Here is a 26,789-nt window from a genome sequence, read left to right as displayed (position 1 = left end):
CACTGAGGCAGAGGAGCCTGGGGGACACTAGGTTACTGGAGAAACAGCCGCTACAAGGTGAAGGGCACAAGGTGAGTGGGCGCTGAGCATCTGGAAGGGGCTGGACAGGAGTGGAGCTGAGGGACTAGGAGGGCCAGTGGAGCTGCTAGGCAGGGTTGCAGCCCAGGACAGACATGGGGTGCTGATGCCAGTGTCTTGTCTCGCTGTCACGATTCCTATAGACGCCTGACCTTCCAAGCGTGGGAAGAAACTTGAGCCTCTGATGCCGCCCAGGCTGAGCTGCAGCCGGGATGGATCGGGCTGGGATAAAAGTACCAGAGCCGCAGGGAACTGTACACAGCAGCGGCATGGCCCCAGTCTTTGGGCTGCACATCCTGCTCCTGGCCTGGCTCTGCAGGCTCCCAGCTCAGGTGGTGCTGGGGCTATGGCCCACAGGGTCCTGGCCTGGCCTGACCAGCTCTGCCCCTGCCCACCCTTCGACCCTGCTTCTCCGGCGCCTGGGTGAACGCGTGCAAAGGCTTCGGGGCAGCGCAGGGCCGGACCCAGGCCCCAGGGCTGGGTGGCTGCAGCAGCCACTGGACCCCTTCAACTCCTCGGATGACCGCACCTTCCTGCAGGTGAGGCCTCTGACTCCCTCGCCCTCCCTGCACCTGGTGTCTGCCTGTCTGGAGTCCCCGTCCCCTCCACTGCTTGGCCCGCCCTCACTCTCCTCGATGTCCTGTGTCCCCCCCTGGTCCCTGGCTCTCCCAGGCCTCCTTGCCCTTCCTCGCCTGCCCTTCCAATCACCTGAGCCTGCCACCAGGCTGCACACTAAAGCAGTGAGAATGCAGGCACTGAAGGAAGTCAGAAGTCTCCCCTGGATAAAAGAGCTTACTACCTTTTGTGCCCACTGTGGACACCCGAGTCTTCCCACCGCACCTGGCCCTAAAATTCCCCAGCTGTCAACCACCTCCCTCAACCTGGAACTGCAGAATGAAGACACAGATCCAGAAGACCTACCTTTGGGGGAGAGCCTCAAAGGAGAGGAACACACACACACTTACACAAGCCACCCAACTGGGCGAGCCTGGGCACAGGGGACAGGGAGTGACCTCTACTGACCAGCCTCCTCCCCTCCATCTGCAGCGGTACTGGGTGAATGACCGCCACTGGGCAGGCGGGGACGCCCCTGTCTTCCTGCACCTGGGGGGTGAGGGCAGTCTGGGCCCTGGTTCTGTGATGACAGGTAAGGGTTAGGGAGAGGGGCCAACTGCGTGTGCACTCTGGGACCTGAAGGGGCCTGTACCCAGCTCACCCCGTGCCCTCCACAGGGCACCCCGAAGCTCTGGCCCCGGCCTTGGGTGCCCTGGTGATTAGCCTGGAACACCGGTTCTATGGCCTCAGCGTACCTGCTGGGGGCCTGGGCCTGGCCCAGCTCCGCTACCTGTCCAGCCGCCACGCGTGAGTGTACAGCCAGCTCTGTGCTTGTGCCTCTCACCACTGCCCACGCGTTCTCTTCACCCTCTTCTGTGTCTGGCCACACCTGTGTCCCCACCAGCTGGGCCGGCTGCTAGCTAGTTCACGGGCTGGCTCTCAGTGCGGCCATCCCGAAGTCAAAAGGCCGGCTGGCCTGGGGCGGGGGGGGGGGGCTCTCTGAGCCTCTGTCCTACGCCGGGGGTCTCCACTCCCAGGCCTCCGGCTCCCCACCTGCGACGCCCCCTCCTGTCCCTTCCTCCTCTCCCCCTTGCCCTCCTTCTCCTGTTGACCTCCAACTCCCTGTATTTGTGAAGTTTTCACCACTGTTCTTTCCGGAGGGAGGAAGGGAGGCCGGTCTTCGTGAGCTTCCGAGGTGCGGCTGAGGCTGCGCGGGGACCCGCACGTCCTTCGCGCCTCGATGACCATCCCGTCCCGCTGGCCCAGGCTGGCGGACGCGGCTTCAGCCCGCCTGGCGCTATCGCGCCTCCTCAACGTGAGCTCCGCCAGCGCTTGGGTCTGCTTCGGGGGCTCCTACGCCGGCGCTTTGGCCTCCTGGGCCCGGCTGAAGGTGCGGGGCGCCCCGGACGGGCGGGCGGGAGTGGGTTCGGGCGGTATCCCCGCCCAGGAGACGTCACCCGCCCGCCGCCTCCAGCTCCCGCACCTCTTCGCCGCCGCCGTGGCCTCCTCCGCCCCGGTGCGGGCCGTGCTGGACTTCGCCGAGTACAACGCGGTAGGCGCGGGCCGGGCCAGGCGGGGTGGGGAAGGGCAGGACAGGGCCCCTGCACCCCTGACCTTCCCCTAACCCAGGTGGTGTCGCGGGGCCTGGCGAGCGCGGCAGTCGGCGGGTCGCCCGAGGTAGGTAGTGGCGCTCACCAGGGGACGAGGGAGCCGGGCGCAGAGGACGAGCAGACGAAAACCTCGGCTTTAGGACTACTGATGCGCAGATCGGATTGCAGAGACGCTTCTTATATAGCGCGAGCTGACGGGCGGGGAAGGGGCGGGGACTTGGGCTGGGGGAGGAGCCTGGCGAGGTGGGCCTGGGGCAGATGCGCGGACCACGCGGGTCCAGAGTGGGGCCTCGGGCTCCGGGAGGAGCCTTGATGGGCGGGGCCTAGGACAGAAGCGTAGACGGGGCGGGGCCCGGGCCAGGTCCTGGGGCAGAGGCAAGACTAGGCGGAGGGGGGAATGGGCGGGACCTCCGGCTAGGGGAGGAGCCAGGTGGGGCGGGGCAGAGACGGGGACGGGGCGGGGCCTCGCCACCTGGAGGCGGGGGCACGTGGGCGGGGCCGGAGACAGCACAGTGCAGGCGGGGAGGGGCGAGCGGGGCGGGGCGGGGCGGAGGCAGAGCCCTGAGTTTTGGAGGAGGGTGGGGTACCGGGTGCGCACAACCCCCTGACACCCGCGCCGGCAGTGTCGGGCTGCGGTGTCCTCGGCCTTCGCGCAGGTGGAGTGGCGGCTGCGCATGGGCGGGGCGGCGCGATCGACACTGCGCACGGAGCTGGGCGCCTGCGGGTCCCTGTCCCGCGCCGAGGACCGGGCAGAGCTCCTGGAGGCGCTGCAGGCCTTGGTCGGGGGCGCAGTGCAATACGACGGTCAGACGGGGGCGCCGCTCAGCGTGCGCCAGCTCTGCGGACTTCTGCTGGAGGGCGCGCGCAACGGCAGCCACCCAGAGGCCTACTTCGGGCTGCGACTCGCAGTGCAGGTGAGCACCCTGCACCCGCGCACGCACACACACGCTCCACAAGCACCCGCATGCACGACCAGGGCTCCTGCTCCACTTCCTCCCCTGAGTGAGTTTAGGTGAGCACTAGCCCTTCTGAGTCTGTTTTGCCATCTGTAAAATGGACACAACGCCCTCAGGGGTGAGGTTCTTGTCAAAACTATGCCAAACTTAGACCTTCAGATTGTTACCTAGGCTGCCTTTCCTGTCTGTCCTCTCTTCTGAGCTGACAGCACTGCCCACGCACAGCAAAAACTCCCTTGGTAGTTAAAGAATAAATGAAAAAAATGCAGCCCAGGAACAGCGTTTACTCAGGGGCCAGTGCAGCCTTTGAGCACGTGGCCACAATTCAGCTGCCACTTTCCGGCCCGACCTAGACTATGGATGGTTAGAGACCCTGCCCCTGTTACTTCACTTGATTCCCAAGAGATAGAGGCCAACAGTGCCCCAAAACCGAAGAGCAAATGGATCATCCCCAGCCCCTGGGCTCACAGGTGACAAGGTTCCCCCCCTGCCTGCCCACTGACTGCACCTCCAGCGGATGGGGACAGGGCCTGGGGCCCATCTCCCTGGGTTTGAGGAGTGAGTGCGCTGCTTCTCGTTCCCAGATTGTCCTGCACAGCCTGGGACAGCGGTGTCTCAGTGCCTCCCGAGCACAGACTGTGGCACAGTTGAAAGACACGGAGCCCCAAGCGTCCGGCTTGGGTGACCGGCAGTGGTTGTACCAGACGTGTACCGAGTTTGGTTTCTGTGAGTGACCAGCCTTGCCCCCTCCCCCCCAGGGAGGACACTTGACAGGTGGCCTAGATGCCTTTTCATTGCTCGGGACAACGACCCTGACTCCCTGTCCTGTGTAACCCACACATGCTGGGATGGCAAGTGTGGGCAGCCTTGAGTGTGCTCCCATGAGTGTGCTTGCACGAAGGCCTCCTGTGGTCCTCCAGGCACTTCTGCACTGGCTCCCCTCATCCTCGTGGTCTGTCCCCCAGAGTCCTGACCCTTGGTCGGGGACAACCTCCCGTCCACCCCACCCCTTCCGTTCCTTTCCTCTGCCTCCTCCTTAATCTCAGGGTCACCTCTCCCACAAGATTGCCCTTCCGCACAGCACCCACAGATCACCTTGCACTTTCTCTGCTCAGAACACTCTCTCACCTTCTCAAGGACCCGGGGTAGGGCAACCAGATAAATGCGGATGCACAGTTCAATTTGAATTTCAAAACACCGATAATGTTAGTATAAAGCTGTCCCCAATGCTGTGCGTGTTCAGCGTGGCCTGTCTGTCTGGATGTAGTCTCCCATTTGTCTGCTAACTGTGGCCATCCCACCCAAAGTTAAGCTCACAGTCCTTTCCGTTTCTCTGGGTGCTGTGAGGAGGGGGAGAATGTGTTCCCATTCTGGCTCCGTTTCCTACCCACATGGTCTGAGCAACCTTGGAGTGAGACCCCCTCAGCCCGGTGCCTGGGTTTCCGCACCTGAAAATGGAAACAGAACAGGAACACCACCACCACCACCACCACCCCCGCCGGGCCATCTAGGGATTAGAGGCGGGAACAGATGCAGCCTGTTAGGAGTGACTTGGGGCACACATTAAGCGCTGCCTGAGTTCAAGGGACGCTGCCCACATGGGCACTGTGCTCCAGTGAGTCACCTTCCACTGTCATGCCACAGTCTGCTCCTCTTCGCCACAGATCCCCAGGCCCCAAACCTCCCATCATCCTGCAGGTCCCAGGTGGTGGCAGTGGGCTTTGCTCTCACACACCACCAGGCCTATTGACTCCCTTTCCAATTTCACTTGGCATGTGGCCGCGGAGCCTGTGACTTCTGGCAGCCACTTTGTACCAGGCCTGTGCACACCATCAGGGCTCTGTCCTGGTGAAGGAGTTGTGAGGGTGGGGCCAGGTTCCCACCGACAGCACTTCTCACTCCAGATGCTGCCCTCCTGCCCCTGCACCTTTGCACATCCTGTTCCTCTGTCTGTGATATGCTGTCTTCCCACTGCTAGCTTGGATCTCATAATTCTGCCCTTGAGCCCATCTCATTCTCTTGGGGCCCCCCACACCCTGGCCTGCATTTATCATAGCCTGTGCCCCAGGCAGGCTCTCTCAGAAAGTCAGGGTCTCTTTGACAACACTGTGAGATCATTAAGCATATCACCAGGGAGGACAGCAGGGGACTGAGTCCTGCGTCCTTACTCAGGCATGTCCCTCCACAGATGTCACCTGTGAGAATGCTGAGTGTCCTTTCCCCCAGTTCCCAGCACTGCCATCGCACCTAGAGCTGTGCGAGCAGGTGTTTGGGCTCTCGGCTTCATCTGTAGCCCGGGCTGTGACCCAGACGAACTCCTATTATGGAGGCCAGGCCCCAGGAGCCACTCGAGTGCTGTTTGTCAATGGTGAGCGCTGCCCCAAGAGAACAGGCTGCAGGCTTTTCCCCATCCCGACCCGGTCCAACTCACATCCCGCCTGCAGGAGACATTGACCCCTGGCACATGCTGAGCGTCACACAGGCCTCGGGCGGGTCAAAGGCAGCCCTTCTCATCCCCGGGGCCTCCCACTGCGCAGACATGGCCCCCGAGAGGCCCTCGGACCCCACCAGCCTGCGCTCGGGGCGCCAGGTGAGTGAGGAGAGGCCCTGGTGCCACCCGCTTTCTGGTCTTCACTCCCCACTCGGGGCTCACTCGGCACTGTCCTCGCTCCACAGAGCATCTTGCACCAGCTGCAAACCTGGCTCGGGCAGGTGAAGGAGGAAGGCCAGCTGGGGCGTCCAGCCTGAGCCTTCCCCGGACCCCTTCTTCATGTGAAGGATGAAGGAAGCCCCTTGTTGAAGGAGAACCCCAGGGCCCGGGGCTCAGCCCCTAACCTGCACATACCCTGCTTGTGTGCAGCCCCCTGGCTCCAAGTAAAGCTGCCTTGTGGAAAAGACAGCATGGACACTCGTGGCCACTGAGTATGGGACACTGGGGCTTTCCATGCTGAGTGTCCAGGGCACGTGACTGCTGGCACTGGCACCCTCGCCAGTGACTGCCTCCCGGACTCCATGCTCAGCTGTCGGCTGGGCACCTCTGGGTGATGCTTCGGCCTCAGGCCTGGCCTGGCCCGGCCCACTCCTCACTGTCTGCAGCCTCTTCCTTTTGGCTTTAGTTTTTCTCTTGACCAGCTGCCCTGTCATTATTTGTCTTTCCTGGCCTGTTGTTTCTCTGTGCATGGTCCTTTATGTCTCTGCCTGAGTGCACATCTCTGCAAAGCTAGTCTCCTCCCCTCCCCCTCTCCACGCTCTTCCAGCCCCCCCCCCTTTCCCAGCTTGCTCTGCCCCAGGGTCCCCACTACCCGCGGTTTCTTTTTTTTTTTTTCTTTTTTTCTTTTTTTACGTTGTTTCCTGCATGGTTTATCTCCTCAGTCACTGCCCAAAGGACTCTGACAAGTTGTAGGAATATGCAGGTGCAGACATAAGGTCCAGCTTCTTCTCCACGTTGTAGAAAGGGACTGTACATCATGAGGCAGAGCCCTATGCCTGGGGTTTCTGACTCCTACTTTTTTCTCCTGGCAACCCTCACTCCCTCTTTCCCTCCGTCTGTTTCCCTCCCTTGGTACCTCCTGGCCTTTCTGCTGTCTTCTCATTCTTTTTGCTCATTCTGTCATTTCCGAGTGGCTGTAGCCGGGCACCACAGCTGGCAGACTTCGGCACAGATGTTCCTGGCCATGCTGCAGTGCCAGGGTGTCTGAAAATGAGGGTCTGTGCCTGGCAGGGACCACACGGTGGCCAGGGCTGGGGAGTAGGTGGACTCCCGTTGAGAGTGGAGCCTGGAGGGCCACCCCATCAGAACTCGCCCTGGAGGCCATTGTGATGCAGAACTTTGGGGACACAGCACCACCCTGAGGTTCTGAGGTCCTGTCTGTTTTCCTGTCCCTCAGTCTTCTGGCTTCCTCCCAGTGTCACCCACCACCCTTTCCCACAACCAGAGGTCAGCGTCCCGCCAAAGCCTCAGGTAGGGACTCAGCCCAAGGCTTCCTTGGTGGCTCATGGTGGCTGTGCTGCCTCCACAGGCCAGTCCCTGGAGGAGGAAGAGCAGGTCAGGCCAGAATCCAGGAAAAGTAAAGGACAGGGGCTGCAGGGGAAAATGTGACCCTGTTCTTGCTTTTCCCACATTCCAAACCTAAAAGCTTTGTTTGTTTATTTTGTTTTGATGGGTACAAGGAATCAAATTCAGGACCGCACGCTTGCCAGGCAGGCGCTGAGCCACTGAGCTGCATCCTGATTTTCTCTGAGGACAAACAGAGTCCCGCTCACCAGGGCTGGCCTGGACCCCGTCCTTTGACAACAGAGCAGACGGCAGTCAGACTGAGTGGGGACCCTGGCCCCACTTTTCTATTTAGCACCAGCAGCGAGGGCACCCCATGCTGAGAAATGATGAGAAATGAAATGAGTTTGCCCACCCCCACCCCCGCAGGCTTCGCCCGCTTCTCTCCTGCTTTGCCAGGCTCCTCTCTTGCCCTCTGTTGCACAGGTCTTTTCAGCTTCGTTCTGACTGGGCTGGAGTTTGGTGCTAGGCCTGGCATTCTCAGTGTCCCCCCCTGGGCACGGCGGTGCCAGGCGAGGGATGGATCATCCCTGCGTTGGGACCCACTGTGAGGTGGGTTTGGGCCTGAAGTTTGCAGGCAGCTTAGCAACCTCAACTTTTCACCCAGGGCCCGGCTACAGACAGCTCTGCTAGGATGGGAAGCGTCCCTGTGCTTCGCTCTGGCGCTCCTGCTCTTTGCTTGGTCCCGCCCATCCGCTCTGTCCTTGGCAGCCACTGTGGCTCTTCCCAGGAGTCAGAAAGGCTGTGCTGTGCTCAGACCCGCTGCACGGAACTCGAGTGACTCCCACGCATCCCCCAGGGCTATGCGCCCTAAACACTGTGGCTTCCAGCACTCCTCTGAGCTTGCGTCCTGTCCCCTCCCTCTGTCGCCTGCACTCTGCCAGCTTCCCTCATGGCCTTGTTTGGTAGCGAGGTGAAATCTACAGCTGCCTCCCACCTTGCCTTAGCTGTCCCCTCTCCTGAGAGGGCTGTCCCCTCTATAACCTTCTAGTGGCCGCTTTCTCCAGACCACTTAGCCCGACTCAAATGTCACTCTTTCAGAAGCCTGCCAGGACTGCCACCTGCCCTGTCATGTTAGCTATTTTATTTTTTACAAGCACTGTCTGAAATTACCTCTGGCATGTCTCACTCCAGTTTAGCCCCCGCTGCTAGCATGAGAGGGGAGAGGGCAGGGCCCTGGGCAGACTCCCCACGGGACCCTTGCTTCACACTAGCCGGCGCACATCGAAACTTCTCCACGCATTTGTCAGCTTGCTGGGCTGAAGACCTGAAAAAACTAGCAGGACCAGAGAAGCTGGTAAACTGTGGTTTACCTGTTTATGATTTTCATTTACGGGTGATGTCAACAACAGAGAAAATATTTGAGTTAATGAATATAAATGGAGGTAGAAGTGTTTTGTCTGGATGATGCCTGATGTGTCTCATGCAGTTCCCCCTTTTACTGAGTGGAGCTTCTGGCCTGCAAGCCTGGAGGACAGAGTCCAGACACAGGCTTCCCCAGCAGCACGCAGCCGAGGCCAGGGCCTGGCACTAGCCCCCTCAGTGCTCCCTTGGGGCCCAGGCTCACAGAGATGAGCATCAGGGGTCTCTCCAGGTGGCTCTGTGGAGGGCAGCGCTGATGGCGATTTCCCGTGTGGTTGGTTGTCAGCCCCTAGACAGCTGAACCACCGAGGCAGGCCGGCCAGCCCTGAGTACACAGAGAGTCCAAGGTGAGCCCCAAAACCAACTGTTCCAGCTCTGGAAAGGCAAGGGGCCCAGGCCAGCCAGCCAATCAAGTTGCTAGGCATCGGGGCCTAAAATTGCCATCCTGCTCCTGAGTGTATAAATAAAGTGGCTGCAGTGGTACAGGGGTTCCTTCTCTCCCATGGGGAGAGAGGGAGGGCTCCCCCTCGCTTCAGCTTTCATCTATTTTCTTTATTTTCCCAAGCTCTCACTGTCCTTCCCCCCACCAGCACCTAGAGCTGCACTGGCACACAGCAGCACAGGATCTATGTTAACTTCCTAGCAAGCCCCCATCCCTGCTCCCAGTCAGTAAGGAACGCAAGTGTTTTGAATGGATGCAGGAGATGACACCAGGAGCAGTTAGATCAAACCAGGGGAGAGCACTGGCCACACCCACCTCACCACACACAGCTCTCCAGGTCTGCCACCACCAAGAGGAATCAGGGAAAACGGGAAACATCTTCACGGGCTTGGACCAGGCCAGTATTTTTTGGAGAAGACAACATAAAATAAAATACTTAAAAAGGGATGAGTTAGGTATTATTGAAGTTAAAATCAATTCCTTGAAACATATTAAGAAATCAAAAAACTGTAGCAAACTAAGGGGAAACAGGCACAGCACACACACATGACAAAGGACTTCTTGGAATGGGTAGTAAAGAGAGAAGCTGGTAGCCAGTGGGCAAAGTGCCTGGGTAACCATTTCAATTTAAAACACAAATGACCAATAACACATGAAAACAGAGAGATGTGAATAAAATGACATGAAATACTACTTTATACCCAAAAGAATTACAAGCAAGTAAACAAGACCTCTGACAGGTTCCGATGCTGGGGAGGAAGAACCTGCCACCGATGCGGAAAAGAAAAACAGAGTCTTCGGGCCTCGGGAGGGGCACTGGGCTCGGCCATCAGCGGCAGATGGGGAGGCTGTGGGCTTTTCTGGGACAGGCAGGGGTGGAAGGTGCCCCTCCCTGGTCTGTGTGCAGCAATGCTGACCTCAGTACCCCCGGGGACAGAGCAACAGCTTGGGGGCGAAAGAAAGGCAGTTACTGTCTGGGTGACAAGTGGCTGTGTTCCTTCTCCATCACTTACATTTTCTTGAAGCCTGGATCAGTGATTGCTGCCTCGTCTTGTTTTTACTAGTAAAGACGGGACTTTCTAGACTCCTGGGGCTCTTGTCCACTTGAGGTGGGAGTCACCTAGTCCCGCTTGCTTGGAAATGTGTCTTTTTTATTCCTCTTCATCCCTCCTAGGTCAGTTTGTAGGTTCGTATCTGCACCTGTGACCGCCATGCTTTGTCCTAAACGATCTTCCAAGAAAATAAAATCATGCGTCTATGATAAGATGGTGTAAGAAGTTTATTACAGCTAAAAACAGGAAACAATGCAAAGGTACATGAGCAGATAAACAGAAAAGGAGGTGTGGTATAGTCATAAAATAGCAGTAACAAAGTGAATCATGGGTAAGTGCAGTCGGCTGAATCTCCAGATTATGTTGAGCAAAGGAAGCCAGGCACAGACGCAGCCTGCACCATTTACACAGCATCAAGTAGAGGCAGAACTGACAGCTCCTTGGTACCTGCCCTGGCTGACGGCAGGAGGAGTCCAACAAATCCATTTTCAAAACACAACGGTGATACTGGGTAAAGCCCTGAGACCACCACTTCAGGCATGGGAAGACATACAGGGGACTTCGAAGCAGAGAACTAGCAAATGAGACTCCACCAACCCTAAGGTCGCTGCCCAGCCCAGGAGGCTGCGTAGTGGAGAGACAGCCTGTGGGCTGGGAAAGCATTGTAAACCATAGGTCCAGTAAAGAGCTCATTTGGGAAACTCAAGGATCTCACACAATTCAATATCGAAAAAAAACTTTATAGCCCAGTTTAAAGGGAAACAAGAACCTGAATGGACATTTGTCCAAAGGAGACATATAAGTGACCAGAGAAATGCCCTTCAGACTCATTCTGTTGAGATGACTCGGACCCAAAATGCAAGATTTAGCAAGGGCTGGTGTGGGTGCAGAGAAACCGGAAAACACCATTGGCGAGTGTGTGGGTGGGCACTGCCATCTGAGGAAGCAGTGGGGAAGGCCTCCAGAAGCACAAACCCAGCCACCCTGGGGCCCCAACCCTGGGGCAGAGACCCGACACAGAGAAGTGAAACCAGGGCTTCACAGAGAATCTGCACTCCCGTCCATACGCAGTGTTAGTCACCAGAGCCAAGGTGTGGAAACAGCCTGAATGTTCAACAAATAAATAAAGAAATAGCAGTTTGATGAGCCAGGCGTGATCGCACACACCTGTAATCCCAGCAATCGGGAGGCTGAGGCAGAAGGATTGTTGCAAGTTCAAGAACATTGTGGGCTACAAAGTGAGCCCAAGGCCAGGCTGAACTGCGTAGCGAGACCCTGTCTCAAAAAAATAAAAAATTGCGATGTGGCATTTACAAAGGAGATGCCACCATTTGAAGCAACAGGGAAAAAACAAAAGCCCTAATGAATATTATGCTATATGAAACACAGTAGCTGGAGGAAATTACTTTATGATCTCACATATATGTGTAACCTAAAAATAAATTTTGAATAAATACAAGCAGAGTATCAAGAAAGTAAACAGAAGTAGTTTAAAGAGTACGAATTTATGTTTGGGTAGAATTAAGAAGATGAAATACAGTTAATACTGTTGTGTTGTGCCTTGAAAATTTGCCTAACCTGGAGGGAGTTTCTTTTGTTTTTTTTTGTGTGTGTGCGTTTTTCGCACTGGGAATCACCTCAGGACCTTGAGTTTTCCAGGAAGATGCTGTGAGATTTTTTTTTAAACGGCAAATCAAACTCACGAATGGAATTCATGACCTCGTGCTTGCCAGGGAGGCGGCTGTGCCGCTGAGCTATATCCCCGGCCTACTAGAGAAGATTTTTAAATGCTCTGACCACCAGATAGAGGTTAGCTGTGGGACGAGATAAAAAGGATCCCGGTTGCGAGGCATAGTGGTACTTTTCTGCAATCCAGCACCTTGGAGGCTGAGGCAGAGGATCACGGCAAATTCGAGATTAGTCTGAGCTACGCTGTGAGTTCAAGGCCAGCCTGAACTACACAGGGAAATCCTACCTTTAAAATTTTTTTAAAGAAGAAGCTGGGCAGGGGACAGGAAGGGAGAAGGGGAGAGGGAGGACGTGGGTGACTGTTCTAGCCCGCGATTCTGAATAAAGAACCCCGCGGGGACGTAGCGGGAGTCCTGGAGGCCAGGTCCCCGCAGCGGCCCCGCTGACCGAGGCTGTGCGCAGCCGCACGGAGCTGGGCGGGGCCGAGCCAGCTGCGCGCCCAGCCGAGGGAGGGGCGAAGGGGCAGGCGCGCCTTGCGGTCTCCTAGCAACCACAAAGCAAGCCGCTCAGCGCTGAGAGTTTTGTCCTGCCCTCTCCCCGGTGCCTGCCCTCCCGCTCCCTGTTAGTTCTCTGGTTTTGCTGTGGTTTAACCTTTGCACCTTGTATGAAACTAAAAACACAATGTAGCTGGTGGCAGGTTAGCTCAGTTGGTTAGGGCGTGGTGCTAATAACGCCAAGGTCGCGGGTTCGATCCCCGTACGGGCCAGTGAGGTTTTTACTATGAAAATTTATTGCTGTATTTACAAAATGTTGATCGTTGTCTCTGAACCCTTTGAAATATCTGGTTGATGTAACACCTTGTCTTATATTAAACAAGTGCTGTAGCTTGTAAGAGACTGAAGAGATCTTCAAAGGGAACGGAAGTAAGGGAGCAGCAGGTTCTTAGCACAGGAAAAATAGCAATAGTTAAACAATCTACTGTTTTGTCTTGAAAAACAATATTTGACATATGTCAATCCTCAAAAAAACAATAAACACCACGAGCCGTGGCTGATCGCCCTATCGTTAGAGCACAGGGTCGGCGGCGGCCAGCTCAGCTAGGCCGCAGTGTTCTGGTCCTACACGCAGGAGAGCCACTGGGGTCTGGGTCCCCCTTGGTTCTGCACGTCACTGGCCTTGATCGAAACGTCCCTTTCAGAGCAAGGCACAGCCTCACCCAGCCAGAGACATGGTGGGCGTGGGGCACTGCCGGGGGAAACTGAGTCATGTGGAAAATGTTGGCCTATGTTTATTACCTCCACCTCAGGAGAAATCACAAATCGTCTGCGCTGCCTGCTGCTAGCACATCCGGGTATTTACCAACTCGGGGAAGATAAAACGTAAGTTTTACGCGGTAATGCAAGCAATTTTCCTTAACATCAGTACCATAAGAAAGAAATGAAAAGCTTCATTTTAAACATCCCAAAGCCTGCGATCTGAAGACATGAAAAATAGATCTGCCTATTTCAATGTTTTTTAAAATTAAATTAAATTAATTAATTACTTAATTTTTTGGTCTTTTTGAGTCAGGGCCTCACTACGCAGTTTGGGCTGGCCTTGAGCTCACTTTGTAACCTAGGCTAATCTTGAACTCACAAAGATCCTCCTGCCTCGGTCTCTCAAATGCTGAGATTACAGGCGTGCATTAGCACGCCTGGCTTTTCCAGGTTAGAAAACATTACAAGTACATATCGTCTCTCCTTACACTTTACCCACCCAAAATGCATTTCCAGCTTCCACAGGCAAACCCTCTGCATAGCTATGATTTTCCTCATGCATGAAATTATCCACCCAACGTCTTGTTTTCTCTTCATTCAGAACAGAATTAGCTTACTTATACCTGGTGCTGCAATTCGTCTTCATCTCAATGATATAACTTGGAACGGATACTTTATCTGTACTCACCTGTAAAAGAGCGCTTTCATCATTATACAGTTGCCAAAAAGTGCCTTTTCAAAGGAGTTGGCCTGGTCAGCAGAAGTCAAACTTGAAGTGTTCTGAGGTTCTGCATCAGGCAGGAATGCAAAGGAGACCCAGGCTGTGAGAAAGCCGGGGCAGGAGTGAGGGTCACAGGCCTAGTGAGGGAGGACACTGCGGGGCAATTGGGCCTGACCTGTCAATCACGGAGATGCCAATCACGGTGGGGCGCATGCGTGGAGCAGCTTTGAAGCCCCGCAGGGCAGCCCAGATCTGCAGTCAGAAGGTGTAAAAGGTGGTGGCCACTGGGCCTTATGGTGCCTGTGCTCCTTTTTTGTGGTGACCCATTCTGAGATCAGGATGTATCTTTTCTTTTTCTTTTTTCTTTTCTTCTTTTCTCGCTTCTCCTTCAATAGACTTTTCTCTTCACAAACGTGAAGCTGTTCCGTCCTGTTGCCTTCAACTCTTTGAACATGAGCTTGGAACTCCTGGACCCCACACGTTGAGGCAACGATGTGTACTATTCTCTATAGAGAAAATGTACTATTTTTGCCTGGAAACATGAAATAGTATACTGAGTTGTATTAAGCTAGCAAGTATTAGTCAATCGCTCCATCCTTCAGAATGCAACCGTTTAATTGTTCCTCAGTGCCTGATAGATACCACATGTTGTTAGGTAAAAAAGAAGAATCCAAAACACTTTATGCAAGATTCAGTACATAGTTATGTCTTCTTTTAGAGCTAACCTCTGCGTATTTTAACACAGGGGGTAAGCCCATTCCTATGTAGCATACCAATGATATGACTGATACCTTGTTCTTAAACCCACCGAAAGCTCATCCTATGACTCATATTTGTTGTAGTTTTTTTAATGTAAAATGCTTCCTTTTCTCATTTAAAAAATTCTTTTGCTTTTAGGATAGCTTGGATTTAATCTAGTAGTGGCCTGAACACTGAGATGTCCCTCTTTTTTATTTACCTCTACATAATCAGGGCTTGTTTTTCTCCAGTTTTTGATAGCATCCATGACTCAGTTATTGTCCATAGTGCGGTCCCCAATCTGTTTTGTTTCCCCTTTACTTTCCTGTGTCTTCCCATTTTACATGCTTTGTTTTGTACCAGAACAGAAGCATTTTATATTATTATTTCACCTTTAGGCTGATATTTATTTTAGTCTTAGATCTACAAATACATGAAATGCCAAGAGGACTTTTGATGAGATTTCTTTATTTCTTGAAAGTTCATTTCTATTGTGTATTTCCCAAGAATGGTTTGTGAGGGTGGGGTAGTGCTGCCCACCCATAATGCCAGTACTTGGGAGACTGAGGCAGGAAAATTGCTGCAAGTTCCAAGCCAGCCCGGGCTGCATATCAAAGCCAACTTGGGTCGTATAGTGAGTGTAACACCAGCCTGAGCTATATAGTATGATCCTGTCTCAAAATAAAAGGAGAAGAGGGAGAGTTGGGCTTGTGAGTCCTGAATCTGCATATTTAAATTTTTTCCATAATCTCGATTTTTGAAGATTAGTTTGGCTATAATTTTTTATTCATACTTTTTCCTATTTTAATGCCGATCTGATTTTATATATCTCTTATTCTCATTGTCAATCACATATTTTAATCATTTTCCCTCGGCTCTCTTATTCTTTTATTTTTTGACGCGAGCTTTCTTTTTCCTAAATTGTTTTCTGAGCTCAGCAAACTTATACGTCCCTTCCTCCTACCTTTGTCCGTTCCTGTTTTTATTTTTAGATTTCTAATATAAAGTGTTGGTATTTTTGTCTGTTCGTATTCTCAAATGTTTGCTTGAGAATATTTCATTCAGCTTAGACAGTGACGTTGAATTTTCCTTTTTCTTTTTCATTTTCGGGAAAAATTTCGTCATCTGAACTGTTTTCTTTTGTGTTGCCTCAGTAGTCACTTTCCAGACAAACTCTAGAGAAAATCGCAGCACATTCGGTGAAGCCTGGCGGGCAGCACGCACGACTGGGGAGCGACGCCCCGAAACAGCAGGCGTGGCCGGCGGAGCTCCCGCAGGGCCGCGGACCCCTCCTGCCAGGCTCCTGCTTCCGGAGCGAATCCGCGCTCCGGCTCCCAGCGCAGGCGTCCGGCGGTCTGCCCGGGCCCGCTGCACCCCGACAGCAAAGCCCAGGAAGGTCCTCGCTTGCTGCCCGGGGAGGCCGAGCTTGGGCCCCTGGAGAGCGGGCTGGTGTTTGGGGTCTGGGAGAAAATGGCAGGACAGTGCTAGAACTTGGAAAGCACTGCCGTTGCCACCTGCCCTCACGGGTTGGCACAGGCAGCGACGAGCAGATTGCTTTGGAGCATCGGTGCTCTCCAGGCCGGGAACCCGCAGGCCTCGGCGTCGCTGCGGGCGGATCACCTGCGCGCCCAGCCGGGCGCCTGCTCCCCAGGCCTGCCCCCCGCATCGCCTGCGCCACCGCCCCGCCCCCCGCTCCTCTACCCTCCTCCGGAAGCGTTAGTTCCCGCCGCAACACCGCGCCAAGCCACGCGGGGTCGCCTCCGACAAGTCGAGGGGTCACGTCACCTCACACCCCACCTAGAGCACTTCGGAGATCACTCCAGTGTCCCGCAGAGCAATTTAAAGGCATACGTGATGCCTTGCGTGAGTCCAAAAGAGGAACGAGCCAGCCAGGAGTCGAACCTAGAATCTTCTGATCCGTAGTCAGACGCGTTATCCATTGCGCCACTGGCCCGCGGCGAGGGAGGTGCTCACATCGCTATCTAAAAAGAAACCTCAGAGGTAGCTGGTTCAGGACTGGGCGGAGCGAACATCACCAAACTTTCGTTCCATCAGTGTGCAGGATACACCCGAACAGATTTGACCTTTTAGAACGTGACGGCTGGTAGAGAAATTGTCATTTCCAGGTGTTCCATTGTGCACACGTGTTCCCTGGGGCTCCTTGGGTCCCTCACTGATTTGGGGGTCTGTTTACTGTCAGAGCCCCACTGTGGTCATATTTCCTTAATCCAGAACTGACGATGTGTGCACGGATTAGCAGAGGGACTCCTTATTAGCCAACATGAATGTGAAGGGTGCGAGGAAGTGTATTGTAAGAAACATTGTTCTTTTCCTACTGTAAATAAAATAATAATTTACTTAAGGCGCGAATCATGGCAAAATTGTGTGATACATCATAAATGGATAAAAGCATGTAAAAAATAGAAGCTTTAAAAAGAGGACAAAATTCAGTAAAGAATCACACTCTAGAAATTGTATCTGACATCCAATGTCAGTAACTAGGAACTGATTTATTAACCAAAGAAATTTAAATTAGTTATCAAGTGATGAAATAAACCTCGCCTCAATATATAGAAACTGCTTTAAAGGAGGAGAGAGGGAGAAGCAGAGACAGAGACAGAGGAGAGGGAGAAGGAGAGGGAGCCTTAAGAGCACGAATTTAGAGGCCGGGATGCCAGGTTCGTTACCTGACGTCGCCGCTTCTGCTTAAATGGGCAAAGCTGAAAGAGTCCTTTTTCCAGCGCTACAGCCTCACAGAGCTCGCCCCCGGGGAACCTGCAGAAACTTTCGTTTTCGACCTCGCAGACCCAGAGAAAGCAGAGAATTTATTCAGAAGCTGCAAATCTGCGTATTTCCGGACAAAGTGAACCTTTTTGTGTGGAAAGCTGCTGATCCTGCGGGCTTCGCCGAGGGCCTCCACCGGTGGGTTAGGAGCCCGCGCCAACTAGTACCCCGAGCTTCCCCTTCGGTTGCACCGACCCTGACCAGAGCCGAACGGCGCCTCCTTGGGCGCCTCTGAACCTAATAAATGTTAAAATGTTTTTCCTTTTAGGATTTTTTTCAACCATGACACGGTTCCGCGTCAGTTAAGATGAATAATGTGGAAACTGCAGGACTTACACGCAAACATAAGGAGAGTTCAAATTCCTCCCAAAACGCCAGGCAGAGTGCTCCCGGGCTCTCAAAGATCAGCAGCGAATCCAGCGCAGCGTACTGTGCGGACCTCGAGAACAGACCGGCAGGCCTTGCGGTACTTTCTGTAATTTGTTAACTTACAATTTCATAATAGAACGGCAACCATAAAAACCAAATTTTTCCCTTTGAACATGCAGTACAGTGTGCAAAGATCGCTCCTCCTTAGAACTGCGCGTCTGCGTGGGGGTGTTGTTTTATAAACTTTGAGAGTTGAAGTCTGCAGTCAGTTCGTCCCCTCGCACCGTATTTTCATCGGAATTTTGTTTCCTTTCCATGTACCGGAGGTGGGTGGTGTGAGGGGATCCTAATTAACATCCGCGTTAATTTCCACAAGGGAAATAACCTGAGTGCACGAAAGAAATCAACCTCACTCTGCCAAAAGGAGTAATTCGCCGTTAGGTAAACCGAGGCACAATGAGACTACAGAGACAGGCTAAGCTCAGGCCACTTCCAGGACTCCATCGCAGAGGAGCCGCCCAGCGGAACAGAGCCCGCACTGCGGCAGGGGCCGCCGCTTTCCGCGGCGTAGTGGTCAGCACGTTCGCCTTACACGCGAAAGGCCCTCGGTTCGAGACCGGGCCGCGACAGTCCGCGTTTCCTTTTCCGGGACCTCCTACGCGATCCCTAACGGCAGGAGCCCCTGCCCCGAGTTCCAAGGGCGGCCCCAAAGGACCCCAGCGGGAGAAGGTGCCGTCGCCGAGCTCCAGCGGGTCCTAACTGCTCCTTCTTTTGGTTCCCAGCGGCCTGCAGAAGAGGAGCGCGCGGCTGGCTGCGCGCATGCGCAGGGTCCTCGGGGGCGTGGGCGGAGTGGCCGGTCCACGCGGAGCTTCTGGGCTACGAGTGTCCTCGTGCGCGGCAGTGTTGGGCCCTGCGGGACCGCCTGGCCGCCTGCGAGGCGGGAGAGCTTAGAAGATCCTGGTCTTTTGCGGGGCGCCGATGTGGTTAAGGCTGGCTCAGAAACCTCCATCAGGAGGAGGAGGAGAGGGAGGGCGGGGAAACCGAGTCAGGGCGTCTGCAAGTGTGCGTTTCCTGTGGAGAGTGTGTCAGTGTGTGTACCAATGAAATGGGTGGATAACAGATAAAACGTGTTTAACAGAGATGAAAAGGAGCACCCGTACTGTAGGCCGGTTAGCTCAGTTGGTTAGAGCGTGGTGCTAATAACGCCAAGGTCGCGGGTTCGATCCCCGTACGGGCCACGCGTTTTCTTTGTCATTCCAGTGTGATTTGACCTTACTAGGTCAAGAGCGGATGTCAATTACTTAAACGGCACGGTGACCTCATTTTAAATTCTTTCCAAACAAGTCACAAAACCGACCCCACGGGCACCTTTCTCCAGTGCAGGCCGGGGAAGCCGTGGCTTCCACGCGGGCGTCGCTGCGCTGGCTCCGTCCACGCTGTCACGTCGGGGTCCGAAGGAGGCTCCAGCCTGTTCCACGCGCGGCCCGGCCCGGCTGGGTAGCGGGGTGGTGGGCGAGGCTCCCCTGGTGGACGCGGCGCTGCCCTCTGACCGGCCGTGCGCTCGGGAGCCCCGAGTTTCCCGGGTCCCGTGCGTCACCGTCTAACTTGCCCTGTTTTGGGGGAGGCGGGGCGGAACCCCGACCCCAGAGGCCGGAAACGGGTCCTGGTGCAGGCCAGGAGATGACGGCGGCGCGGGCGGAGGGAAGCCGGCAGGCGCGCCGGCGCGAGGACACAGCCCGGGAAGCTGTCCCACGCGCGACGCCCTCCCGCGGCAGGAGAGGGCGACAGAGCCCCGAAGGCCCGAAGGCGCAGAGCTGGGGCTCCCTGCGAGTTCCACGTGACTTCGTGGGCAGGAGGCGACGATTCCTGGCTGACTTCCGACCTCACCCGAGGGACCGTCCACGAACCCGTCGAAAAGTAGTGACATTTATTCCTTATTTGTCAAAGATAACGGAAAGCAGTGCGGTACGTTCCACGTGGCCCAGCATCTGCTCACTTCGGCTCAGTGCTATTCATTTGCTGGCTGCCTGCCGGCCTCTGCGGTCGCTCCCAGCAGCGACTCCCCTCGGACGCTGGCCTTCCACAGCCCAGGACGTGACGTTTTCATGGCTGGTAAATTGTTTCTCAACACGTCTACTAGTGTCTTTTATTGTGTGCTACCGTTACACGTAAACTCATCCCAGAAGAAAAACAAACTTAGGACACAGAGATTTATGGGCAGGGGAAGTAACTAAAAATCTAGGTTTGGATTTATACCAGGATTTCCTGTGGCCGTGGGGTCGAGCGCAGCAGACACAGACAGTGTGGATCCGAAGACTGGAGCGCACATTGGAGATGCAGACACGCGTGCAGAACTCTCTCACTAGCACTCAGCGTGGGAGAGAGCTCTTCAGGGCGACTGCAGGTTGAATGACAGCCCTGTAGCACCCAGGAATGGATGTGCAGGTTTTGCCAAAAGAGTGCTTCAAAAGATCCTTGGATCCAGGTAACGTGGGACGAGGTGGCCGAGTGGTTAAGGCGATGGACTGCTAATCCATTGTGCTCTGCACGCGTGGGTTCGAGTCCCACCCTCGTCGTGATCTCCTTCCTTGGCAGGCTGTGGCCATCCTGAACTGGTGGCCTGAATCCCATCCTCCTCAGGGTGTCTTGAGAGGATGGTCTGCCTTTTCTTCTCCACGGTCAGGCAATCAGTGCTTCCTGCCTTTCTCTCAGGGTAAATCTGAGCAGAGTGACTCTGATTCAGTAAATTTAAATTACAGCTTTACTATGTCCAGCTGCTTCCCAGCTCCAGGCAGAGGGCTCCTCTCCTGTGGTCCCTTTGTTCATTGTCATGACAAAATGCTTTGGAATCTCCTTTTTTGGTTTGCTTTAAAATATGTGGTATATGGGCTGAGGGTTTATCTTGGCAAGAGCAAGGTCGTGAGTTCAATCCCTGGTACAACAAAAAAAAAGCTTGGTGTGGAACAGTGACAGAGGGAACAGCACTGACAAAATATTGCTGCTTTGCCTACACTGGCTTGAGTGCTCATAGTATACTTCTCACTTTTCAGTTTTGCATTAAAAAGCTTCTAAACCTTTCATTTGAAAGTGAATTTCAAATTTATGAGAAATATGCAAGAATAATAAAACAAAGGTACCTGCGTAAGTGGAAAAAAGAAAAAAGGAATAAATAGGTGAATCCTGAGAGAAGTGTTTATATATGTATACCTAACCACTTAAGATTAAGTTGTATGTATAAAGGTCATTTGCTCTGAACTGTTTTCTAATAATAAAGATGTTGTTATTTAACAGTATAATTGCTGGTCTCACATATTTAATTAGATATGCTACTAAATAAATTCCTCACCTGTACTCCATTTCTTTTTTTTTTTTTTTTGTCTTTTTCATTTTTATTGGTACCAGGCATCGAACTCACGACTGCCTGCTTGCAAGGCAGGCATAAATCCCCAGCCCCCTCCATTTCTTTAAGAGTAGGAAAATTTATTGGCAAAGAGATGGGGTATAGGAATGGGGAACTGATAGCTCCTGAGAGCCACGAGGGGTCTAAAATGTGTTGCCCCCAATTTTCTTAACTGACCCGGTAATATCCTTTACAAAAAAAATTCTCCTCTTCAACTCAGGATCCAGTGTTCTCCGTAAGCCTTGGAATCGGCTCCACGAAGCACAGCAGCTGCCTCCCCCTGGAGTGGGCTGTACCTCAGAGGTGACCTCTGAGTGATCAGTGACGTCGGAGACCATGTCCAGGTCCCCATGTGCTTACTGCCCTCGGGTATCTTTGCTTCTAGTACTTCTGGCGAGAATATCTGGGAAACACACGTCTGCAAACACACGACAAATATGCACAAAGCCCCACATGCAGACACATGTGCACACACATGCACATTTTCATATTGGTGAGCTCACAATGAAATGCTCAGTTCTGAGCCCAGTGTGGTGGGCACTCCTGTAATCCCAGCACTTGGGAGGCTGAGGCTGGAGGATCATTGCAAGTTCCAGACCAGCCTGAGCTGCAAAGTGAGCGCATGACCAGCCTGAACTTCATAAGGAGAGCCTGTCTCGAAGGAAAGAAAGGAAGAAAGAAAGAGAAAAGTTCAGTTCTGATCCTTCCCGCTTGCCTTCCCCTCATCCCTATGGATGTGTCCCGGCCCCAGTGCAGAGCGTTGACTAAAGTGAGATTGGTATGTCTTCTCATGTGCTCAGTTATATGATTCCCTGAAGCCATTTCAAAATTGTTTTGTCCATATGACCAAAAAATTAGTTAAGAGTCCAGGCTTTGTTTTGCAGTTCTCACCTGCTCTAGACACTGTGTCAGTCCTTTTGTTCCTTCACTATGACGTAACAGATTTATGGGCATTTCTGTCACTTTACTTTCAGTGTTTTGTTTTCCCCGCCTGGTAGCAACAACAACAAGCCTTGCTTCGCTTCAGGTGTCTGATCCACCCTCCTCTCCCCACCCCTGCCCTGGCCTTTAGATAGTTGACTTTATTGCTTTCTGATTAATCTATGTATCTTATTTTTTTTTGTCTTTTTCCTTTTCTATGTATCTTATTATTTACCCTTTGTTATGGGCTAGCTCTAACAAATGCGTGTCTGTCCTGTTCTGTATGCGCCGTATTCGATAGGATTAAATTTCCATTTCCAGAAAAGACTTAAGTCTCAGCTTCTTGTAAATCCCCCCCAACTCCCCTTCCGTATGTTTCTGCAAGGTGTGCTGTTTCCGGGAAAATGCAGAGAGCAATGGAATGTACCAAGAATCCCAGAAGTTAATAGGTCAACAGCTTTGCAGGTTTTTAGCTGTAAAAACCCGCCCTTAGTCTGTTGCGTGCAGTCTTCCATATTGGCTACCGGAGGCTGCGTCCCCAGGCCTGGAAATAAAGCCTTTGCTCCAAATTTCTTAATTTCTCACTTCTTTGGATTTATTCCGGGGTCCGAGCTATCACACCTTCTTCCCTGCATCCATGAAAGTAGTATGGCGGTTTGCACTTTGCTCTTTCTTAATTTAACAGCTTCATCTGGAAACTGTTCCCATCACTTACGAGGCTCCTTCCTCCCTGCTCTGCTGCTGCACACCCGTACTCCGGCGAGGCTGTAGGTGTACAGATCTCCCAGCCCTGGACTCTGCATTTGGGAAAAGCACTTTTGGAGGCGAGTGTGGGAAATGGTTTCGCACTGATGGTCGAGGGGCCCTCGAAAAATGAACATCCTCAAAGCTACAAAGTAAAGGAAAGAGACATATTCCCTCACTTGCCTTCTTTCTTTCTTTCTTTTTTTTATTTGGGGCAGATTGTAAATTCTTATTGAAAGAATCTTGCCCTAGACGGGACACTGTAGCCGGTAAAGCCTTGGAGGCGGAACCAAGGGCTCTATCTTCCCCACCCCTAGGAATTTACCTGAGGCAGACCCCTTAGGCTCCACCCCAAACCTAAGCTACCTGTATGCCCCCACTCCACGTGTTCCACGGAGAGAATGCCAGCCCCTGGAGACAATGCCAGACCTCGGAGGGTCGGGGGATCTCTCCCCACATTCTTAAAATAAAGGTCATTTATATTTCATACTTCTTATCTTTTCAGTCACGCCACAATCCTATCACTTATTACTTAGGGATCTTATTGTTTAGAAGAATTTGTATTTTCTTGCTGTAGGTGAAGACTCACAACACAGTGATCCAATTAAAACATTATTCTCAAACAGTATTTTGCAAATATCTTACTAGGCCTTCCTCTTCCAGCCTCACTCAGATCTGTCCATGAAATCTCACTGCATAAACTTTACAATTTAATGCATTTCACTTCCTGCTCATATTTTAATTCATTTTATATTTAACTTTTCTGTTTCTTTTTTTTTCCATAAAGTCCTCATAAATCCAGTGTGTGTGTGTGTGTGTGTGTGTGTGTGTGGAGATAAAATTGTGCTTTCATAATTATTGCCCCGTTGCTGTAAAGCGGAGCTCATGAGCATTCTATCCACTTGATGCACACTAAGAATCATGCAGAGGACTGCACAGAAGAGTGGCAGTGGGCAGGAGACTCCTGCCAAGCACGTGTATAGCACAGCCCTTGGACAGAATTAAAGATTCTACTTGTCCTTCTAATGCAAAGAAAACATAAAGCCATAGCACACCAGAGATCTGTGTGCATTCCATTCACTAGAAAATATAATGCCGATCCATTGGAAATTAGTGGTAAATTTGGCAGCTCTTCCCAAGTAAGAAAGAGTGAGATTTGCCTTCCTTTTGAAATGCGCAGGGCAGGTATGGCAGGAGAAGACGGGGCAAAAACCATGCATAATACACTTGCAGAGAATCAGAGGTAGTGCATGTTTAGAGAGGCGTTGAGCATCTGTCAGTGATTTTCTTAGTGATACTTTTGTCTGCCATCCCAGAAAAACACGAAAATGCTATTTTTTGTCTGTCTGATTAGGGTGAGGCATACAACAAATCAAGTTTTTGAAGTTTAAATGTTGTAAGTTTCTTACAGTAAAGGGCATTGTTTTGGATTAAAAACTAGGGGTCCATTGAATACCAGCTGAATTAAATCAGTATGGTGCTGAGTGTAGATTGCCCCCTTGAGGACAGTTGCCAGTATAACAGAGACATGGAGAAGAAGATCGAGGCGCTGTGGGTTCTCCTACGCGTTGCTGTTTGAGCTGTTGGTTCTCCTGAAGGAGCTCGTCATGACTAGCTTCCCTAATATGAGTTCATCCATTATCATCAGAGGAGCTCGGGACCTTGTCGGTGAGAGTGGCTGTGGTTCACTTTGGGGGGGGCACTGGTCCTCACATGGAGCATGGCTTCCTGGCTCTGGAGGGGAAGACGTTTGCCACTTAATCTCCAGGATGAACTCATCATTCTGGCTTCCTGGCATGTAGTCAACTGTGCTTATCGTCAGAGAAGCTCAGGACCTCCATGTCGCTGAGGATGGCTGTGGTGCTTTTCAGGGCATCCCTGGTCTTATTTTGAGCATGACTTCTCAGCTCCAGCGTAGAATCCTCGACCCACCAGCACAGCTTCTTCACCTCACTGGCATAGACTTTCTGGCTTCCACCGCTGACCTTTTGGCCTTCCCCACACAGATCCATAAAGCAGACTGGTGTGAGTCCTTCTTGTGGGCTCGAGACCTCCAGTTGGCCTCATGGGAGGCGTTGTCATGGGCTCTAGGTTTTCATCTGGGCTCAGGCAGGACACTGCTGTGGGATCCAGGCCCTTGGCTGAATATTGTGGGTCTTCAGTGTTGTGGACAGATTTCCTGCACTTTCTTGTGTTTAACTCTGGGTGACATCATAAAACAATATTATAAGCTCTGCATCCTGATTGCAGTTGTTCTCCTCACACCCCCTGACTATGACAGGCATGTTGCCATCAGCCCCCCAGAACCTTCCCCGCACCTCAGTCACGTGTAACCCATCATGCTTGCCACTTGTGGAAGTCGTCCTGGAGTCCTCCTTTATGGGTCCCTGTAGTAGTACCATCCCCGCTGCCTCAGTATCCTGAATTAATTCACCTTTCTGTTCGTTTTGATTTGGGGGGGACAGAGCCAGAAGTGCCAGCTCTGGGGACTAAGGTGGCTGAGGACACAGGGTCATGTTTTTGTGATTTTTGTCTTTCTGTGAGATGGCACCCAGCCACAGCATTCCCTGTACCTTTCATAAAGACCCTCATGAAAAAGGACTTCCAGAACTGCCTCAGAAAGTGCCAAGAGTAATAGAATAAGTGTGCTCAAAGTGAGGAGAAATGGATCTTTTATTGTAAGAAATTTCTAAAATGTAAACATTCGCTGTGTGTTTTGATGGCGCCTTGCATGGAACAGCCAAGTAGACACGCTCACTGCCGCACAGGACAGAAACATGCCAGAAACCTCAGTCCCGTGACCTCTGGGCAGAAGACACTAGAAGAACCAGCCCGGGATGAAAGTCCAGGCAGCGACAAAGCTGTGTGGCAGAGAGCACCAGCAGGGGACCAAGCCGACTTAGGACCAGGACTTGAAAAACAGCCTCTGCTCAAGTTTGGACTTGAAAGTACAAAAGGGTCCCTGAGGAAGGGCAAGAAAGGACGGGGAGGAGCCAGTCCCCTCTGAGAAGAAGTTCAAAGGCTCCCGGGCGGGAGTGGACCGATAGAGACCTGGTGGACCGAGGAGCTCGCTGCTGACAGCGAGGCTGAGGCGGGCCGCTGGATCGCAGGCCTGGGGACGGTTAACGATGAAATGCAACAGGAGAAACGGGGTTAGGGAAATTCAGGGGAGCAGAATAGTGTCCCTGACGCGGACGGGGAAGGCCACCTGGAGCCCGGGACGCGCCCCTCGTGGCCGAGGCAGCGCGCACAGCGCAGGGTCCGCAGCCTCCGGCTGGCGCGCCCCGGAGACCCCGGGCTGCCCTGGTCACTCCGGCCACCCCCAGATGGAACTAGGAGGGGTGCGGTCCTTGGAGACGCCTGCTCGCGTGAGTCTGCACATCTGTGTTCGCGCGTGGCCGCCGAGCTCTGCCCGCTAAGTACGGATTCCCCACCGCGGTTTTACCCGGCGGCTCACGCACTGCTGCCTGAGGGGGCTCCGGGGCGGCTGGGCAGGCACTGGGGGTGAGGAATGGCCAGAGCCAGAGAGGCGGCGGGACGAGCAGACCGCGGCCTCCTGCTCCTTCCTCTGCTGGAGGTCTAGCTCGCAGCTCCAGCGGCGGCGTCCCAATCCTGTGCCCAGGCAGCAGCCCACGCCAGAGGAGATACAGGTGGCCCACCGAGCCTCCCTACGTCCCCGGGCCTTGTCCTCCCCCTTTGAGGCTTTCCTCACTTGACAGCCATGGCCATCGAACCCGCGCTGCTCAAATCCTCCGGCCTGCGGCTTGAGCAGTGGCCCCCATAGCTGTCTGGCCCCACAGTGTCCAAGGAACAGCACATCACAGGACGCTGAGCCTCGGGAGAGGCTGCAGGGGCAGCGGGGCCCCATGCACGCAAGGCCTCATTCAGAGTCAGACACCCTGGGGGCTGTGCTGCGGAGGCAGACCTTGAGCCCCGGGTGTAAATCCCAAGGCCAGCCTTGGGTGGGTTTCTTATCTTTCCACTCCCATGTCCATTTGCGTTCAATAGTCACTCCTACATCTCAGGTTTATTTAACAATTTTTTATTTTGCCATTCAA

The 26,789-nt window shown here is 53.3% G+C and overlaps 1 protein-coding gene, 4 non-coding genes and 1 pseudogene across 5 annotated transcripts; 4 read left to right on the top strand and 2 right to left on the bottom strand.

Annotated features, from left to right (window-relative positions):
• The first annotated feature begins 347 nt into the window (after positions 1–347).
• Prss16 (serine protease 16) lies at positions 348–10,345 on the top strand. Its single transcript, XM_063259687.1, has 10 exons — positions 348–617; positions 1,126–1,225; positions 1,311–1,440; positions 1,900–2,023; positions 2,108–2,185; positions 2,263–2,310; positions 2,867–3,157; positions 3,784–3,925; positions 5,388–5,567; positions 5,644–10,345. The coding sequence occupies exons 1-10, from the start codon at positions 348–350 to the stop codon at positions 5,913–5,915; spliced, it is 1,635 nt and encodes a 544-aa protein (XP_063115757.1). The 3' UTR covers positions 5,916–10,345.
• On the bottom strand, positions 6,542–6,718 carry LOC111754970 (small nucleolar RNA SNORA73 family; annotated as a pseudogene).
• Positions 10,346–12,490: 2,145 nt separating the features above from the next.
• On the top strand, positions 12,491–12,564 carry Trnai-aau (transfer RNA isoleucine (anticodon AAU)). The gene has a single exon. It is a non-coding gene; the product is annotated as a tRNA-Ile (tRNA).
• Positions 12,565–16,394: 3,830 nt separating this feature from the next.
• On the bottom strand, positions 16,395–16,467 carry Trnar-acg (transfer RNA arginine (anticodon ACG)). Its single transcript has one exon. It is a non-coding gene; the product is annotated as a tRNA-Arg (tRNA).
• A 2,363-nt stretch (positions 16,468–18,830) lies between these two features.
• Trnai-aau (transfer RNA isoleucine (anticodon AAU)) lies at positions 18,831–18,904 on the top strand. Its single transcript has one exon. It is a non-coding gene; the product is annotated as a tRNA-Ile (tRNA).
• A 1,256-nt stretch (positions 18,905–20,160) lies between these two features.
• Trnas-gcu (transfer RNA serine (anticodon GCU)) lies at positions 20,161–20,242 on the top strand. The gene has a single exon. It is a non-coding gene; the product is annotated as a tRNA-Ser (tRNA).
• Positions 20,243–26,789: the final 6,547 nt, after the last annotated feature.

This window comes from Cavia porcellus, unplaced genomic scaffold (assembly GCF_034190915.1).
Source record: "Cavia porcellus strain 051 isolate PalLab524CR breed Dunkin Hartley unplaced genomic scaffold, mCavPor4.1 scaffold_13, whole genome shotgun sequence".
In the NCBI taxonomy this organism is placed as follows: Eukaryota; Metazoa; Chordata; class Mammalia; order Rodentia; family Caviidae; genus Cavia; species Cavia porcellus.
The sequence above is the reverse complement of the archived record's forward strand: the minus strand, read 5'-3'. Positions and strand labels throughout refer to the sequence as shown.

Bases quoted from the DNA above. Each gene is read 5' to 3' on its own strand.
- Prss16 (XM_063259687.1), top strand. From the start codon at position 348: ATGGCCCCAGTCTTTGGGCTGCACATCCTGCTCCTGGCCTGGCTCTGC. The intron at 618-1,125 runs GTGAGGCCTCTG...CTCCATCTGCAG, and splicing joins ATGACCGCACCTTCCTGCAG to CGGTACTGGGTGAATGACCG. The intron at 3,158-3,783 runs GTGAGCACCCTG...TCTCGTTCCCAG, and splicing joins GGCTGCGACTCGCAGTGCAG to ATTGTCCTGCACAGCCTGGG.